At 33.6% G+C, this 16,760-nt stretch overlaps 1 protein-coding gene across 1 annotated transcript in view; it reads right to left on the reverse strand.

Annotated features, from left to right (window-relative positions):
* Positions 1-16,388, reverse strand: part of LOC111085058 — a gene marked incomplete at its 3' end in the record, with an annotated part of 85,787 nt that extends 69,399 nt beyond the window's left edge. The window contains exon 1 of the mRNA XM_022382123.1: positions 15,708-16,388. Within this exon, the coding sequence (XP_022237831.1) occupies positions 15,708-15,891 (184 nt within the window). The remainder of the gene's footprint in view (positions 1-15,707) is intronic.
* Positions 16,389-16,760: the final 372 nt, after the last annotated feature.

Below are 16,760 nucleotides of genomic sequence, written 5' to 3' on the forward strand. Positions count from 1 at the left end.
ACCACCAACCGTCAACTCTTTGGCTACTCTTTTACCAACGAATAGTGGGATTAACCGTCAAATTATAACGCCCTCACGGCTGAAAGGGCGTTATGTTTGGTGTGACGGGGATTCGAACCCGTGACCCACAGATTGCGAGTCGAACACCCTAACCACTTGGTCAAGCCAGGCCAACAAAATATTGATGAAAATATGACGTACTTGATGGTACCATACTAAGCATTATATCGTCCTTCTTATATTTGCTATTCATCGTAGAAATGACATTTTAGTTTGAGAATCGCTAGGGAAAATCATTTTGTAATGCACCGTGCATCTGCTTCAACTTTAACACTGCATATAAGGGCCTTACTGTATCGTGTTTCACAAAATAATGAAACTAATGATTTTTTATATACGATCCCAATCCCCCTTTTTGAAGATAACGATACTTTTGTGCCCGTTTGTTTTATGTTTTGCTGTCAGTGCAGTCAGTAATTAACTGACGAATCTCCAATTCAGCTGGTATGTCCAATCGACTGGAATATTTTCGAATAAGTACTGGACCGACCTGGACCCATGGTTTAACTTAATCTCTACACTTAAACCATCACGTTCCACCACATCTAAGACATTTCAAGCATGTTTCAGTGCTACAAGTTAACTTCTGCATGTTCGCTCTCACGGTCACAAGCCCAATCATGGGTCTGGTCCAGCGACCTAGACCTACCTCGAAATTAGTGTCAAAAACAACTCAAACCTTTCCGAAATTACTATTTTTTTTTTACCCACATTAAGATGTCTGGCTGGCTCATGTGGCAGGTTTTAAAAATTACAAAACTGATAATAAGACGTGAGGGTAGCACTTTTTATTCCACGAATCTCTTAACGTTTAAAGATGTGTTATATATTCCAGTTGTAAATATTCAAGGTAATTAATAGTTGGTTTATTCATCTAGCAAAGCTTATAATAATCAAAACGGATTAGCATTTTTGAATAGTTTCAAACGTTATGGGAGTAAATGAGTTGACCGTTTTGTAAGAATTAATTTTTGTTTCATACGAAAAGCTAGAAAGCAAGCTTACAAACAAAATTTCTGAGCTTAAAGAGAATGTCTTCATGTGGTTATGTTATTATAAACCATCAAATTATGCTTATTTTATGAAATCCCCCCCAAAAAAGTATACGAACCACCAGTTTATACTGCGTTCAGTAAAAAGGTTATTTTTAACACCTGTATTATGTAGAACTGACTGCATTTGTGCAAATATGTGACTTTTAACACCTCTATTATGGAGAACTGGTTGAATTTGTGTAAACAAGTGACTTTTAACACTTATATTATGGAGAAGTGGCTGCATTTGTGTAAACAAGTGACTTTTGACCTCTCTATTATGGAGAACTGGCTGTATTTGTGTAAAAAAGTGACTTTTAACACTTATATTATGGAGAAGTGGCTGCATTTGTGTAAAAAAGTGACTTTTAACACTTATATTATGGAGAAGTGGCTGCATTTGTGTAAACAAGTGACCTTTATATGGAGAATTGGCTGCACTTGTGTAAAGAAGGGACTGTTTTAACACTTGTGTTATGCATTATATATATATTATAACACATGGATATATCAAACCAAGTATTAAAAGAATCTGAATATTGAACAATGTGCTTATTACTTGTTGAACTAAGTTTAATCCTTATCACGAGATATTAATCACATCACTAAAATTCAATATTTGCTTTTTAAACATTGTTCCAAAGATACGCAACTGAGGCTCTTGCATTATAATAATCGTGTAAGTTAAAAAGCGTTTGCATCAATTACATTTCCCGTATAATAGTACAATAATATCGTTTCACAACAGACTCCATGAGAAATCCCCTGGGACGTTTCTACATTATCGTAGTGACTACAACGAATGTAGTTGGAAAGTGTATATAATAAAGCATTGTGACGTTTGATGGTCACATTATTCTTTATCCAATTTAGACACTTTAATCAGTTGAGCCAGAAGAATCATTTTAACAAAAAATGATCAAGGAAAGTTTTATTCAAAGAAATGAGAGAAAAAATCACTTATGCATTTGAGATACACAATAACATCCAGTGTCACTGAAATCAGTTTTAAAAATAATGTTTTGTTTTTAAATATCTGTATAAACAATATCGTTGAACATATTGAGTTTCTTACTTTGTGTTACAATAACGAATATTAAAACTTCACGGTACATTAGTCCTTTTGACTAATATAATCGCTGTTACTATGACAACAAGTAAAAGTCCAAAAGGAACACAGCAACAAAGAGTTACGTGATTAAGGGTCTACCAGCACGTGCACTGGGATGGGTGTTTGTGTAAAGCTGTAGAGGTTCAGGCTATGTTATTGTGCCCGTAAGGTTTTTAAGCCTTACTTTTGACCACAGCTATTTTCCCCAATCCAATAAGAGCATAAAATAAATACGTGTTTACGTTATGTACTACAAAGAGATCGTACAGAAAGACCACTAATAATGCGAGGAGGATGCTATGATTTATCAGTCCAATACTGCACATATTTGTATGTACACTATAACGCAGACATTTTGCTATTATCAAGTAAAGTGCTCTCTCATACAAAGTAAATCACTAGCGTAATGTGGCCAAATACATACCTAAAGTAATGCTTAACCTTCAGTAACCTAATCGATAACCCTCTTTGTAGCTTCATATACCTAAACAGTAAACAGTCCATAACAGCATATAATGTATGGTGCAGTATAGAAAATTTATATTCCATGCCCTTCAAATTTGAATTTTAAAACTTTTTTCCCTTGATTTATTAAGTGTGCCCGAGTATTTTTATTAGTAGATGAGCAAATGTTTTTTAAGACATCAATTTATAAGACATCACTGAGCTGAATAAATTTGTTTCTCCATTTTTACACCAGTTACCTACAAGGTGCGAAGTATGAATATTGCTGCATATTTTGTAGTTGTTTTTAGAGTAAAGCGATATATATATATATATATATATTTATTTTATTTTTTTTCCTAGAAAACTGTACGCATGCATACCCTTCATCAGAGATAACATTAACGGGATATATTTTTGTGACTCACAACAAAGAAGTACGTTCAAAAAGAACATTTAACAGTATTATAGACGAAATATTTCGCGTTATTGGGTTAGCAGGACGTAAATTAGAACAATCTTTCGCTAAATACCAAACTGCTCCCTCCCTTCTCCTACGGCTCAGTTGTAACTCTGAGGGTTTATAACTCTAAAAATTGGGTTTCAAAGAAGTATGTTCAAAGAGAACATTTAACTGTATTATAGACGAAATATTCCGCGTTATTGGGTTAGCAGGACGTAATTTAGAACAATCTTTCGTTAAATACCAAACTGCTCCCTCCCTTCTCCTACGGCTCAGTTGTAACTCTAAGGGTTTATAACTGTAAAAATTGGGTTTCAGTACTGGCAATAGGCGTAGCAAAGATAACCCTTTGTTTAGTTTTGTACTTAAGTACAAATAAACGAATTATTTATAACAGCATAAAACGTGTTGCAATATACGTTGCATTGAATCACGTTGCAGTCTGGCTTAAAAATGGGTTAACAATTTTGACGTAAGTACCTTTAACGGCTAATATTTAACAAGGTGAATTTCTGACTTCCAACGAATAACTGTAAAATTTCTGATGCTAGTTAAACTATCGTTTTAAATCTCGTTCTTTTTTCTTTTTCTTTTATTAATGCGTGTGTTTATCAAACACTTAATATTTTCTGTGTTAATTTCATTAGTTAACAAAGAGGTATAGATAATAGTAATATAATTGGAAAGTTACTGTTTAAACGAAAAAAGTTGGCCAAGAATTAGAAACCAGTAAACTTAACATTTGTGATTCCTATCACAAATATTAGGCGTATCTATATAAATATAATAGTACTGTCTGTTTTATGTCTATGTAATTACTTCGCAAGGTGTGGATGGATCTTCACCAAAATCCGTATGGACGATCATTAGGTCCATGCGAGGGTACATACACATTTTTAGTTTTACATTTTGCGTTTTTTACCACTACTTCGCCTCCTTTTGATGGACCTTCGCTAAATTTTGTACGGAGGTTCATTACATTCATGGGGAGATACATACAAATTTCCAATTTTGCGTTTTGCGGTTTTTATGGGCTTTTTGCACTTTTTTACAATAACGTATAAGGGAAGCAATTTTTTTCATGTCCTAAGATAATCTTTCATTAATTATGAATTTATATAACTTCCGTCCCAGGGACGGGTACTTTAGCTAGTATAATATAATATTAAAATGTAAAATTGAAATAGGAGGGAGTGATGAGTGGTAAAATGAACATTTCAAATATTTCGACGGTAAACAAGCATTAACATACAAATCATTTTTTTTAAAAAGTACATTTAGTTTTCAACAGCGTATAGCTGTTAAATTATTGATAAGTTTTAAACACTGAAATTTTGTATACGATCGTACAGATACCATCCAGTGGTCGTATTTTATTATTCGTTTATTTTGTTCGGAATATAACTAGCTAACGTTTTATCCTACCTTAATGTGCATTCGTTCCTTATTGTGGAATGAGAGGTTGTGGCTATGTTTAGTGAGTTTAAGTTTGAGTGTATTAAGGTTCTGTGGCTATTTGTTTCAGAAATTAGCGCAAGGCTAATCAAGGGTATCTAGCTGTCCCTGATGATGAGCTCATAATACAGAATTGTGAACAGCGGCCACCGCCAACTTTTGCGATATTCTAATCGATTAATGAAATTTGCCCGTACTCTGTAGAACGTGCCCACAGGACTAATATGCGGAGCGCGTTTTTACGGCATCGGGACATGAATTGAGGATCCTGAGATTCACAGTCTATCATGTTGATCACGAGGTCCTGCTCGGCCTAAGTTTATTTATTACATACACTGCTACAAGTACCTGCAATTTTACGTGTTATTAACAAGTTATTGTTGTTTATGCTATCATACAGAAGTCGGAAGCAGAATGTATTTGTCTGTGTGGGAGTGGACAAAGTTAAAAGTGAATCAAGCTTGTCATAATTACCCTTCTCTTCGGCAGGTGGAAACTTTGGGATATGCTCCATCGAATTATTTTAAGACTTAAGAGTAGCAATCTAGTGCCATTTTGATGCAGTGGAAGGCCAATATGTGATGGAAATCAGGTGAAAATATACAGTGTAATGACTAATATACATGACTTTCTATTTTTACCTTGATATTTGTAACTTTACTTGTCGACCTTTATCTCCAGCTACCAAATTCATATTATAATCTATATCATTTAAACGAGAACCTACGTTCAAGCCGGGAAATCGAAATGTATGTCTTGACCATTCCTATAATTAGACATGGGGCTTGTTCCGACCCCCTCTTTTCCAACGCTTAAGTATTAATAACACTGTCATATCTTAGCAATGACCATTAGTATAATTCTAAAATAATTCGATGAATGAACTCAAATGCGAATATGTCAATCACACTACATCTGCCATATTCAGTGCCGATAAGGCCTTTCGGCCAATACCAGGGCTCATCAAGCCGGCTGGAATGCGACAGGGAGATATTTTTATCCCCCCCCCCCAGTAATATTAACAACATTTCGGATGTGCTGTAACAATGATATTTATTTGATCGTGTTTTAACAAGACTTCAGTGAAAATAATTGATAAATATTAGAACCATTATTGTTATTTTGATTTTAGTTTTATGTTGAACACTTAAATTTACTGCAATATGGCTTATCTTTCGACCACAATATCACGAAATAAAGCTCCAAATATTAAAACTAAAATAACAGTCTATCATTGCTGGCAATTGGCACAAATATATTGTTTGATAAAAGAAATATTCAATATATATATATATATATTTAAGGCTGGTACTACTTCTATAAGAACACATGATGAAGAAAGAAGTATTTGAACTTAGTAACAAAATGTATACATATAGATAGAAAGATAAATCCACAAAAAAGTTCAAGAAGGAGATAATAAACACAAACAAACGCAACTTTATTGACAATATATATAATTTGGTTCTAAATACATACAAACATACCTACCTGAAAGCGAGATATTTTGTTATAAGTATCTATATTAATACAGAATTGAGGGGGGAAAAACAAAGATACATTTTACGTTTCTGGTTCTTTGGTTAAACTATATATAAACCTGTTTACAAACCATTTCAATTTGTACCTGATGATGTCTTTACTGGCGAAACCATGGTCGTTAATAAATGAAGTTTTTGTGAAACATACAATTGTCTTTGTGTTTTTCCTCAATTATGTAATAATGGAGTTTGACTAAGTACCAAGTATCAATTGTATATATATATATATATATATATATACACATGTTAATAATATATCTATATAAATATAATAGCATTGTCTGTTGTATGTCTATGTAACTACTACGCAGGGTGTGGATATATCTTCAGTAAAATTGGTATGAGGGTTCATTAAGTCCATGCGGGGGTACATACAAATTTTCAATTTTGCGTTTTGCAATTTTATGGGCTTTTTTTGTGTTTTTTACCACTACCTCACCTCCTGTGGATGAATTTTCACCAAAATTCGTGTGAAGGTTCATTAGGTCCATGCGGGGGTGCATATAAATTTTCAGTTTTGTATTTTGCTTTTGGCGGTTTTTGTGGGCGTTTTTTACAATTACATCTAAGGGAAGCAACTTTTCACGTCCTAAGGTAACCTTTCATTAATCATAAATTCATATAACTTCTATCCAGGGGAACGGTTCTCCAGCTAGTTAATAATATGTTGCTACTTTATTTCATTAAAGGTTTCTTCAATACGGATTTAAGTTTTATTTATGAATGATTTGACGTTAATTTACAGATATTTTTTTTGTGTACTAGTAAATAACTTCAAACATTTTGTTGCTCTGAAGTGTAGATTTGATGTTATTTTATTTCTGAATTTATAGTTTAAGGAGCAATAGTAAGGTAGTGTTTTATATGAATTAACAGCGAAAAGAAAGGAAAATATTATATACTTGTATTAGATAAATTTTTACATGTGAAGACAGATATGAAACATGCTTAAAATGGACCTTATAAGAGATTAGATTAATGTTTGTTGCGTGTAAGACATATTTCTCGTAAAGACTATATTTATGAAGATAAAGTTAAACGAAGTATAGTGTCTTTATAGCGCTGTTGTTGTTATGAATCTTGTAAAAATGAATTAACAGAATAGAATTGCCTAACTATAACTTAAAAGGCCCCTAAAATAGTTTCACATGCAATATAATGATAAATGTAATTACGTATTGTAGCAACATTAACTGCACCGCCGATTATTTTAACGTGATCATCACATTATCCAAACACTTGATGTGTTATTTATTGAACAATTCCAGAGATAAGTGAATAAAACTCTTCATCTTTCACGGTATGGCTGAAACCAATGTTTAACGACTATTTAACATATACTGAGTAAAATGCTGCGTGTGTATATATCGGTATTAATTGGCTCTCCTGAAACACATTATAACATTCCTTTAAGAAGAAGAATTATGATTTATGAATTATGTTTGGACATGTATTACTTCAGTCATATCTATTACTTCATGATAAGAAAGAATGAAATATCGTTAAGTTTGTTTGTAATTAAGCGCATAGCTACACAATGGGCTATCTGTGCTCTGCCCACCACGGTATCTAAACCCGGATTCTAGCGTTGTAAGTCCGCAGACATACCGCTGTGCCACTGGAGGGGGCATATCGTTAAGTAATAAAACTGTGCTTCTCAATCACTATACATCTTATTAGAACGTTGTAAATGGGTATTCCAACTAAGTGTAAATAACTCGTTAATTAGTACAGTGCTAACTATTACTTTGTGTTAATGTGGTGACGCTTTAGACGAAGCCCATTATCGCTAGAATAATTCTAGATTATAAAAATGGAGGAAAAACTTGTTCATTTTGGATTCAGCAGAATGAAACCATAAGAAATGTATGCAACGTTTCGTCTTGAAAGCAACAGGTAGGATTACAACGTTTCGTCAGGAAAGCAACATGTAGGATTGCAGCGTTTCGTAATGACAGCAACAGGTATGATCACAACGAACAACGATTTTCATCGTAATAAAAACACGGCGACTTTTATTGAATATTAAAAAGAAAACAATACAAGTTACAACTGTAGCCCTGAACACGTATTCATTTTTTGGTTTGTACTTTTTCACCAAAAAAAAAAAGAAGATAAAATAACAAAAATTATAATTGAATAAAAATATCAAGCGTAGAAAGTAAACAGAAGCTTTGATGATATAAAAAAATAAATAAATATTCAGGAGAACGGTTTTCTCATATAGATAATTTTTTTTATCCAATCAAAAACATTTTAAATATCGTGAGCTTATTGTTATCAATATAATAGTTCTGTTTTCTCGCTGTGGCCGTACGTCATGTGAACCTGGCGAAACATTATGTACGTTCTAATTTATTTACTCCGTTTCATATCCAAAATTACCAAGTGTCATATTTGACAGAGTACTCCCTAACTTTTTGTTAATAGTAATAACTTTATAAAGATCGTTCTGGCAGTACCATTGTTTTGTTATAGATATCAACACAGAAGTTTCAATCTATTAAGAGACTGCTTCAGCAAATGTTTGTTTGTTTGTTTTGAATTTGGCCCAAAGCTATACAAGAGCTATCTGCGCTAGCCGTCCCTAATCTAAGAGTGTAAGACTAGAGGGAAGAGAGCTAGTCATCACTATCCACCGCCAACTCTTGGGCTACTCTTGTACCAACTAATAGTGGGATTGACCGTAACATTATAACGACCCCACGGCTGCAAGAGCGATCATGTTTGGTGAGACAGGGATTCGCCCTAACCACCTGGCAATGCCGGGCGAATATAATATAATGAAATTTTACAGTAATTTCTAATACTCAACAAGCTATACACAGGAAATACGTTATTAATTCAAGGGCGTTTCAATTTGTTTAAAATAACAGACGTACCTAAATATAATAGGAGGATGAACATAGAACCATGAACTGAGAGGAACATAACGATGCATACATATTTTCTTAGTTAGAAACACATTTCTAAAGTCATATATTTTAGTGCCTTGGTTTCAGATTCGATTGTCTTAGCATATTAAAAGTTTCGATTTTCGATATAACCTTTACACCATCCCCACCGCCATCTGGACTCTACTTCCGCAGTCGCCTCCAAAACTCAGGGCACATCTTATATCCCACAAGTGCTTTGGTGATCATTTCAGTTATACGAACGTTTTTTGTAGTTGTCAATGGTTGTACAGTTAATTAAATATACATATCTACATTGTTTTCGTTAATTAACCACGTTTAGAATACTTAGCTTGTAAGGAACAGAAAGATCCGTCGTGTAATATTACGCATTATGCATATATATTGCCTTGGAGTATTATTACATCAACATCTGTTGCAAAATCCACAATTGTTCCACTTTCTTCATTACTTGTTAATTTAGTAAATTCAATGTAAAAGAACGTAACACGTAATTTCTATAAATACATATAACTTTTATTTCCGTACATTGAGACTTTATATAATAAATGGTTGTCTCCACTACAAGCATCAAGCAGAAAAGGTATGTATGTTTTCTGCAGGCATACTTATTTATTTATGTAACACAACGTTTCAGCTGAACACCATCATCTGGGCATATGTGTCTGCGAATATTTTTTTTATATATATAAATAATTCTACTAACAAGTCTCCACTTCTAAAGATAAATGCGCCTAGAATACCATATGACTTAGAATAAAGATCCTTGATGTAAAATACAAAGTCGAAAGGATCACAGGCATGTAGTGATGTACATATATATAAACAACTGCGTCTGAGAAAACAAACCTATAAATAAGATGTTCACGAACTGATATAAGTTGAAGTTGGTAATCGCACGTTGTCTGGCAAAATAAAATGTAAATATATAAAAGAACACTTTGGGATGACACCATTTGAATAAAATCCTTTAAGTTTGTGTGTTCGTTTTCTTGATAAACTGTTGAATGTTGAAATTGTACATATAAGCCAATAATTCCGCGTGTTGTTAATCACAAATGGAAAATCTGTTGAAATATCAGTTTGTTATCAAACTTTTATATAATTATAGAACACACAAGTAAATGTGTCTTGTTAAGTGTTATCGCTGTGGCCCATAGAAAGGAGAGACCGTTATTACGATACCTAGTCGTGACTTTATATCCTACACAACTTTATATTATATCTATTAGATATGCATATTCTTATTTATGAAATCCCACAATTGCCCAACGGTAATTCTAGGGGCTTATAATGCCACAACTCGTGTTTCCCTAACCGCGGTTGGCAGAACACATATAATCCTCTGTGTAGCTTTGCGCTTAAAATCAGACAAACAATTTTCTCTACTATATTAATTTCTTATTAAAGCATTACTTTCATCTAAGCAAGAAAACCCACATAGTATGGTTTCGTTACCAACACACACACATACAGTCACTGCTGTTGGTTGTGGTCTCTAACTAAACATATTGTTTCTCACAAGGTCAAACCGCTCCCCACACTCCCCTTTAGTAATCCATCTGCATCGCCACCAGAGTGTCTGTTACGTTCTTCAAACCACCCACCAACAGAACGGCTGTTCATACATCACCACGACCTCATAGAATAGAATTCAGTCAAGGAGAAAACTGTTCAAGCTCTGATAGCTGTTCGCTTTGAGGTTCTTTCGACAAAGAACCTTAAACACAATCTAGGCAAAAAGACCTTCCTAAATAATGACAAAATTCTTTAAGAATAACTGAAATAAACTTTCTTCAAGTGAAAACGAAACGATTCCCTAACTTTGGTGCAAGTTACAGAATGTGACTTCTTACAAATTGTGTTTAGGATCAACAGCAAAAAAAAAAAAAATGATTCATTTGGATCTATAATCTTACTAAACTTTTTATTTCGGCTTAAAACGCAAAGTGTGGTCCAAATTTCAGTTAAATCATAACTATCTTCTTTAACGAAAACAAGAGGCAATACCCGCCTACAAACTCTAAAATCTCTGATCTATGGAACATAATTAATTTAGATTATTCTTTTTGTCACTTCATGCTCTGACTGAAACCGTTTTAGTTTTCGTATGCTTAAAATTACGATAAAACTTGAATAATATATTTTAGAGACAGTAGTATATCGACTGGTTTAAAAATGTTTAAACTTGTAAAATCAGGTGGATTGTTTTTTGACACCAACAAATATTCCTGTCCGCTTTGTAGGAACAAAAAAAAACTAATGAAAATATTCAACAAAGTAAAAGGTTATCCAACTTATGCGATCATTAGTTGTATAACAGCATTTAGAAGTTAACTGTGTCTCTTAATTCAGTTCTTGCTTAAACGTTTGGAGTATTATGGTAGAGGACGTTGACGATCATCAAAACCCTGATTTATTAGTCAGCGTCGCCTAACTCTCAATAGTTACATAAAATTTATCTTAAATCCGTTACATAGTTTCGGGTTTTGTTTTTTACACTGTTGTAAAAGAAAATGTTTGGTACATAAATGCCACTTTTATCTCCGTCGTTTCGGAGTAATCACTACTTGTTGTGTGAAATATTGAATCCTATCTTAACCTATAAACTCAGTAAAACAGGTAATACGTTTTTCTATATAGCTATATATGTTTAGAGGATACACTGGTCAGGAAAATGAAACTTCCATTCAAATGTTCTTTGCATTATAATCGAAAAATAAAACAACTTGAGTTGCCGCCGGTTCTTCTGATCCTGACGTCTTTATACAAATCCCATACATAATTAATGAGGACATTTATCAAGTGTATTTTACTCCACGCTACCACATTACAGCTTGTTATAGTCCCTTAGGAATGCCAAAAAAATAGGAAGAATGAGTAAATACAACGGACTCGTGGATAACAAAGCATTATTAACATCATCGTAATAAAAATAGCTTTTTGTACAAAATCATCAATAATAGGCTTTGATTTAAACATGGCAATTGTCGAATAATTTTCCAATTTAAGTGAGTCTACGGCTAATTTCATCATATGATAAGCCTATCATGTCATAGCGATAACTTTGAGTACCTATACTGATAACATCTGGGGTTCATTTTCTCTGATGGTCACAGAGTAAGTTTTTATTTCGCGTTGTATCGTCATAATTTAACAATCTTGCTAGGTACGTGAAAGAAAGGTCATAATAGGTAATGGGAGATATAATATTTTAACACAGAAAGAAATCGTTTTAGTTCATTACCAATTGATCTCCTTGATCAAAACAAGTCTATTTGTTTGTTCTTAAGAGCAAAGTTGCACAAAATTGGATATCTGTGCTGTCTCTCCAACACAGGGATCATACCCCAAATTTTAACGGGGATACTAACATAAAAGATAAAAAGTAAATGTGATAGTCCAAAATAATTTTTAGAACAAACACAAAGGGGGAGAAAATGCTCTAAAATATGAACTTAACACTTCACTAACAGTCCAGTTTTAATAAACTTGTATTCGATTATCGCCAGAAGACTTTTTCTTATACATTGCCTACAACGTTTAGCACGCGCTAACGACGACGACGTGCTGCAGCTGTTGGCAACATACGCGAAAAATTTTTTTCTTAAATCTATTGTGACATTTTATATTCTGATAAAGAGGTTTAAAGTTTCATTGAGCGTAGTCAAAATTACAGTGGATCTAAAAATAAAAAGGTTACTCAGAAAATTATATGTACGAAGATCCTCAAAGACAGAAAGAAGGAAAATAATATGCTAAATAAATGCGATTTTGCCAATGTGTGCATAAAAAGGGCGAAGGAGGATTGATGGTAAAAAAAGGCTTATTATCCTGCTCACAGTTAACTCGTTGAGATTCTTTTTGTAATTCCTGTTGGAATGAATGAGTTTATATGTCTGCAGTACATACAACTTTACTTTGGTTATCTTTAATGAAACAAGATGTCGAATTTTGTCTTCTCGTCAAATTTTCAAGATATTGGTTGAATAAGACATACGAAAAGAGAACGTATATTTGGATATTGATAAGGCGAAAACAGAAATATGTACATCAGCTGTAGGGAAAACATACCATGCAATATTACTGTTTACTCTGATTTCAGGTCAGCATTCGTAACAAACTAATTTATGTACTGATGTAAGTTAATACGATTAAAATAAACAAATCATCAACTTTTACGATTTTATGCGTTTTATTGAATTGGATTTTGCTCGAGTAAGAAGTTGTTATTCCAAGTGTTGCACCTTTTTTGAGACCTTCATCGTTGACCATTTAAATCCATTTGTATCAACCTTATACCTCTCTCTCTCTTATAACTTTTATCTTTGACTTATGAACCTTATATCTGTGACATGTACAGTTTAAAGCTTTTACCCTTTAAGTATGATATTGCTCTCTGATAATAGGTTAAACATACCTTTGCTGCTAACAGGGGGAAATAAATAAGGTCCCAGAAAACTGCAGCGAAATGTAATGGAAGTGTACTAGTTTCGTCATGGATGAAAGCTGACGTTAATTTCTTTCTTCCTGTGTTCGTCATAGACAACAAAAGCATTGTTCATTGTTCGTTACCTGTTTACTATTGTTTTACGCCATAGAAGGATGGCTATTGAACCACATACTTCAGCACGTTTAAAAAATGGCAAATACTCTTTTTGGATCCAATTTACAATTTTTTCGTTCTGTATGTGAGTAACATAAACCCTTCTTGAAAGAATTATATCAACTTCCACCAGAATTTTATATAGCTAAATAGGAAATTTACGTCAGGTCAAGAACTTGCATATATATCATCATAAATTAATGTTAAAATTCAACGAAACAACTTACAACAGATGGCGCTCAAAATCGAAACTTTGATGATTTTTATAATAGCAACTAGACAGAAAGGGTAAAATAATTATACCAGAATAAATTAGGACAAACGCTCTCACAGCTTGTGCTTTTCACTTCGATGTGATTTGACAGTCTTAGCAGCTTCATAGAAAATCGTGATCTTGTTTACAAATTAAATTTAATATCAACACATATTTTTTTTTTCTTTTTTGTACATGACGAACAATCAGAAACACGAGTGCAGCGGAGTTGTTCTTTTCTTTATATACAATTTATTCATTTAGCGCTATTACGATTCTATTCTATGGTGAACGAGAAAGTTAATATATTTGCTGTTTGTCGCACTTTATCATTTACAACCTGCACGTTGTCTCACTTTAGAATATATATATAGGTAATAAAATAAAGTTCTTGCCAAGCGTGACTTTTTTCGTGAAGCTGGCTCTACAGAATCTTTGTTTCAGAATTTCCTGCAAGATAATACGGGGGGCTATTTGCTTTTTTAATTACGAGCTCTTAAACTAGAGATTTGTTTGTTTGTATTTAAGCACAAAGCTACACCTTGGGCTATCTGTGTTCTGCCCACCACGGGTATCGAAACCCGGTTTCTAGCGTTGTAAGTCCGCAGACATACGGCTGTGCCACATAGACTAGAGGGGAGGCTGCTAATCAACACCACCGTCAACACTTGGGCTAGTCTTGTCTGATCGAACTGTGGATTTTGACTATCATTCTTATGGAGTATTGACGATCTTAACGTGTAGAGCGCGTGTTTGTTCCAAGAGGTCACGAACCATGGACACTGGGACTCACAGTTCGGCCACACTAATAATTGGGTCACGCTGGTCCATTTACGGAACTAAGAAATCCGAGGTAACCACCTTTTAAAATCATTTTTGATATCTGTTTTTAAAGACATTAATACTCAATTCTATTTTACTAAATCTGTAAATCACCATTGATGAACAATAAAACATATAAATATAATACATTAATAGGGATTTTCTCATAGTAGTGAATTTATAAATAAAATTACCTTATCAATTACAACTATTTTATATCTGCCCGTCATGCATAGAAAACTTACAGACTCTTGTCATACAAAGCAAAAGTTTTATTTAAACAAAACTTCATATATTTAACTGGCATATATGAGAAAGGTGATCCAGTATCATGCATTACAAATTATACACGTTTCAAATTTCTCTATGCTCTCCCCTCCTGTAGCTCAGCATCAAGCTTCAGTGTATATAACACTACCTTTCGGGGTTTGATACCTGCGGTGAGCATAGCATAGATAGCCAATTGTGTAGTTTTGTGCTTAAAAGAAAACAAACAAATTATCTATTCCAACTGCAATAACCCATTGACATGCATTTGTAATGTATTTAAACGCAGAAAGTATTATTTATTGGTCATTATCCCAGCTTTTAGCTCAAACATAATTTACCCTCTCCTTTTTTTACTTTATAACAGACCGAAGCCTTAATTTCAGTTTGCATGCTTACTATACAGCAGTGAGTGAGAAATTCTTTAGTAGCTTCCTGTCTATATCTTTTCATTTGTGATTCGAATAAACTGTAGATAAGATTGTAAAGTTTGAAATCCTTATTAAGTCCTTCTCAGTAAAGAATGGATTAATTTGGAATTTCATTTGACATTTTCTTGCCGATTGTAGATAAATACTGTCAGTCAGTAGCATCTAGAACTCTTCTAAAAAAAGGTGTAAACAGGTCGGAGAAGGTTAAAAGTGTTTATGTTCTAACATAAACAACTAAGTATAATTTCTAGATAATACAAGTTAACATCGAGTTTAAACAAGATATTGAATGATCAAGTACTCACCATTAACGAACATTCCTGGTGTGGCTAAAGACAGAATGGCCGCTACACAAAGCCAGGAGTGAAACAACCAAGAGGAGTATTTTTCTGAACACAAAGATTGGGTTTTCCTATTTCCTCTATTATCACAAGAACATTGTCCAGTTTTTATGGTACGTCGATTACACGATGTCGTAAAATCAGTCATTTTATCTACTATTCTGACTGATCAAAACACAGATTCCTTGTTTTACTTTCTCTCTGGTTCTTTTGTTTTCACAGATAATTTTTATCTTCGGTTGACGCCGAACACCTGGTGTTGCTAAGTTCTCCTTTTGGTTGAGCTAGGTGGTCGTCCGTTAGGAAGTGTTCATCATCCTGGCTTGTATACCTGGTGCAGATGGGCAACGCATATTTGATAACTAAGCTGAAATTATCTTTATGGTGATATATATTAGATATCAAAAAATTTTCAAGTTCCTATACAATTGAATATAACAACACAGGAATATGGTCATAAAATAATGTTAAGTTTTCTAAACTGATTTATATAATAATTCTTTTCAAATTAGGAAACCATATACGATTTTCATAATAGTTGTTTCTCAAGTTAGTTAGGTGCATACATACAATCTGTTAGCCAAGAGAAAGTTCACATGGAAAGGTTTCCTTTCCCTACAGTCACGAGTTTCGATCGTTCAAACGCGCGATCCCTATCGTACAGCGTATAAGTCGAATATGCTCGTGTGCGCGTGTATTTCACTGAAGGTCTAAAGCTCGCACCATCATTTGCTGCTGAAGTAAAGTCACGTGGGGCATATTGTTAAAAGGCGCCATCTGTCAAACCATGATTACGTGTGGTTGGCAGGTCTTATTAAGGTTCAGTTTTGGAATCCACAAAAGGCCTCATCGAGAAAGCCGTGATGAGCCTTATATTATAAGGTCCTTCAAAATTTAACTATTGCAGAAAGATTCCAAAATCTAGTGTGCAACAATCCAATATATTTTTAAATGCTTAAGAATAGCAACTTATTCCTTTCTTGTCAGTACACAATCAAATGCTAAATCTCATGATGT

This window comes from Limulus polyphemus, unplaced genomic scaffold (assembly GCF_000517525.1).
Source record: "Limulus polyphemus unplaced genomic scaffold, Limulus_polyphemus-2.1.2 Scaffold218, whole genome shotgun sequence".
NCBI lineage: Eukaryota > Metazoa > Arthropoda > Merostomata > Xiphosura > Limulidae > Limulus > Limulus polyphemus.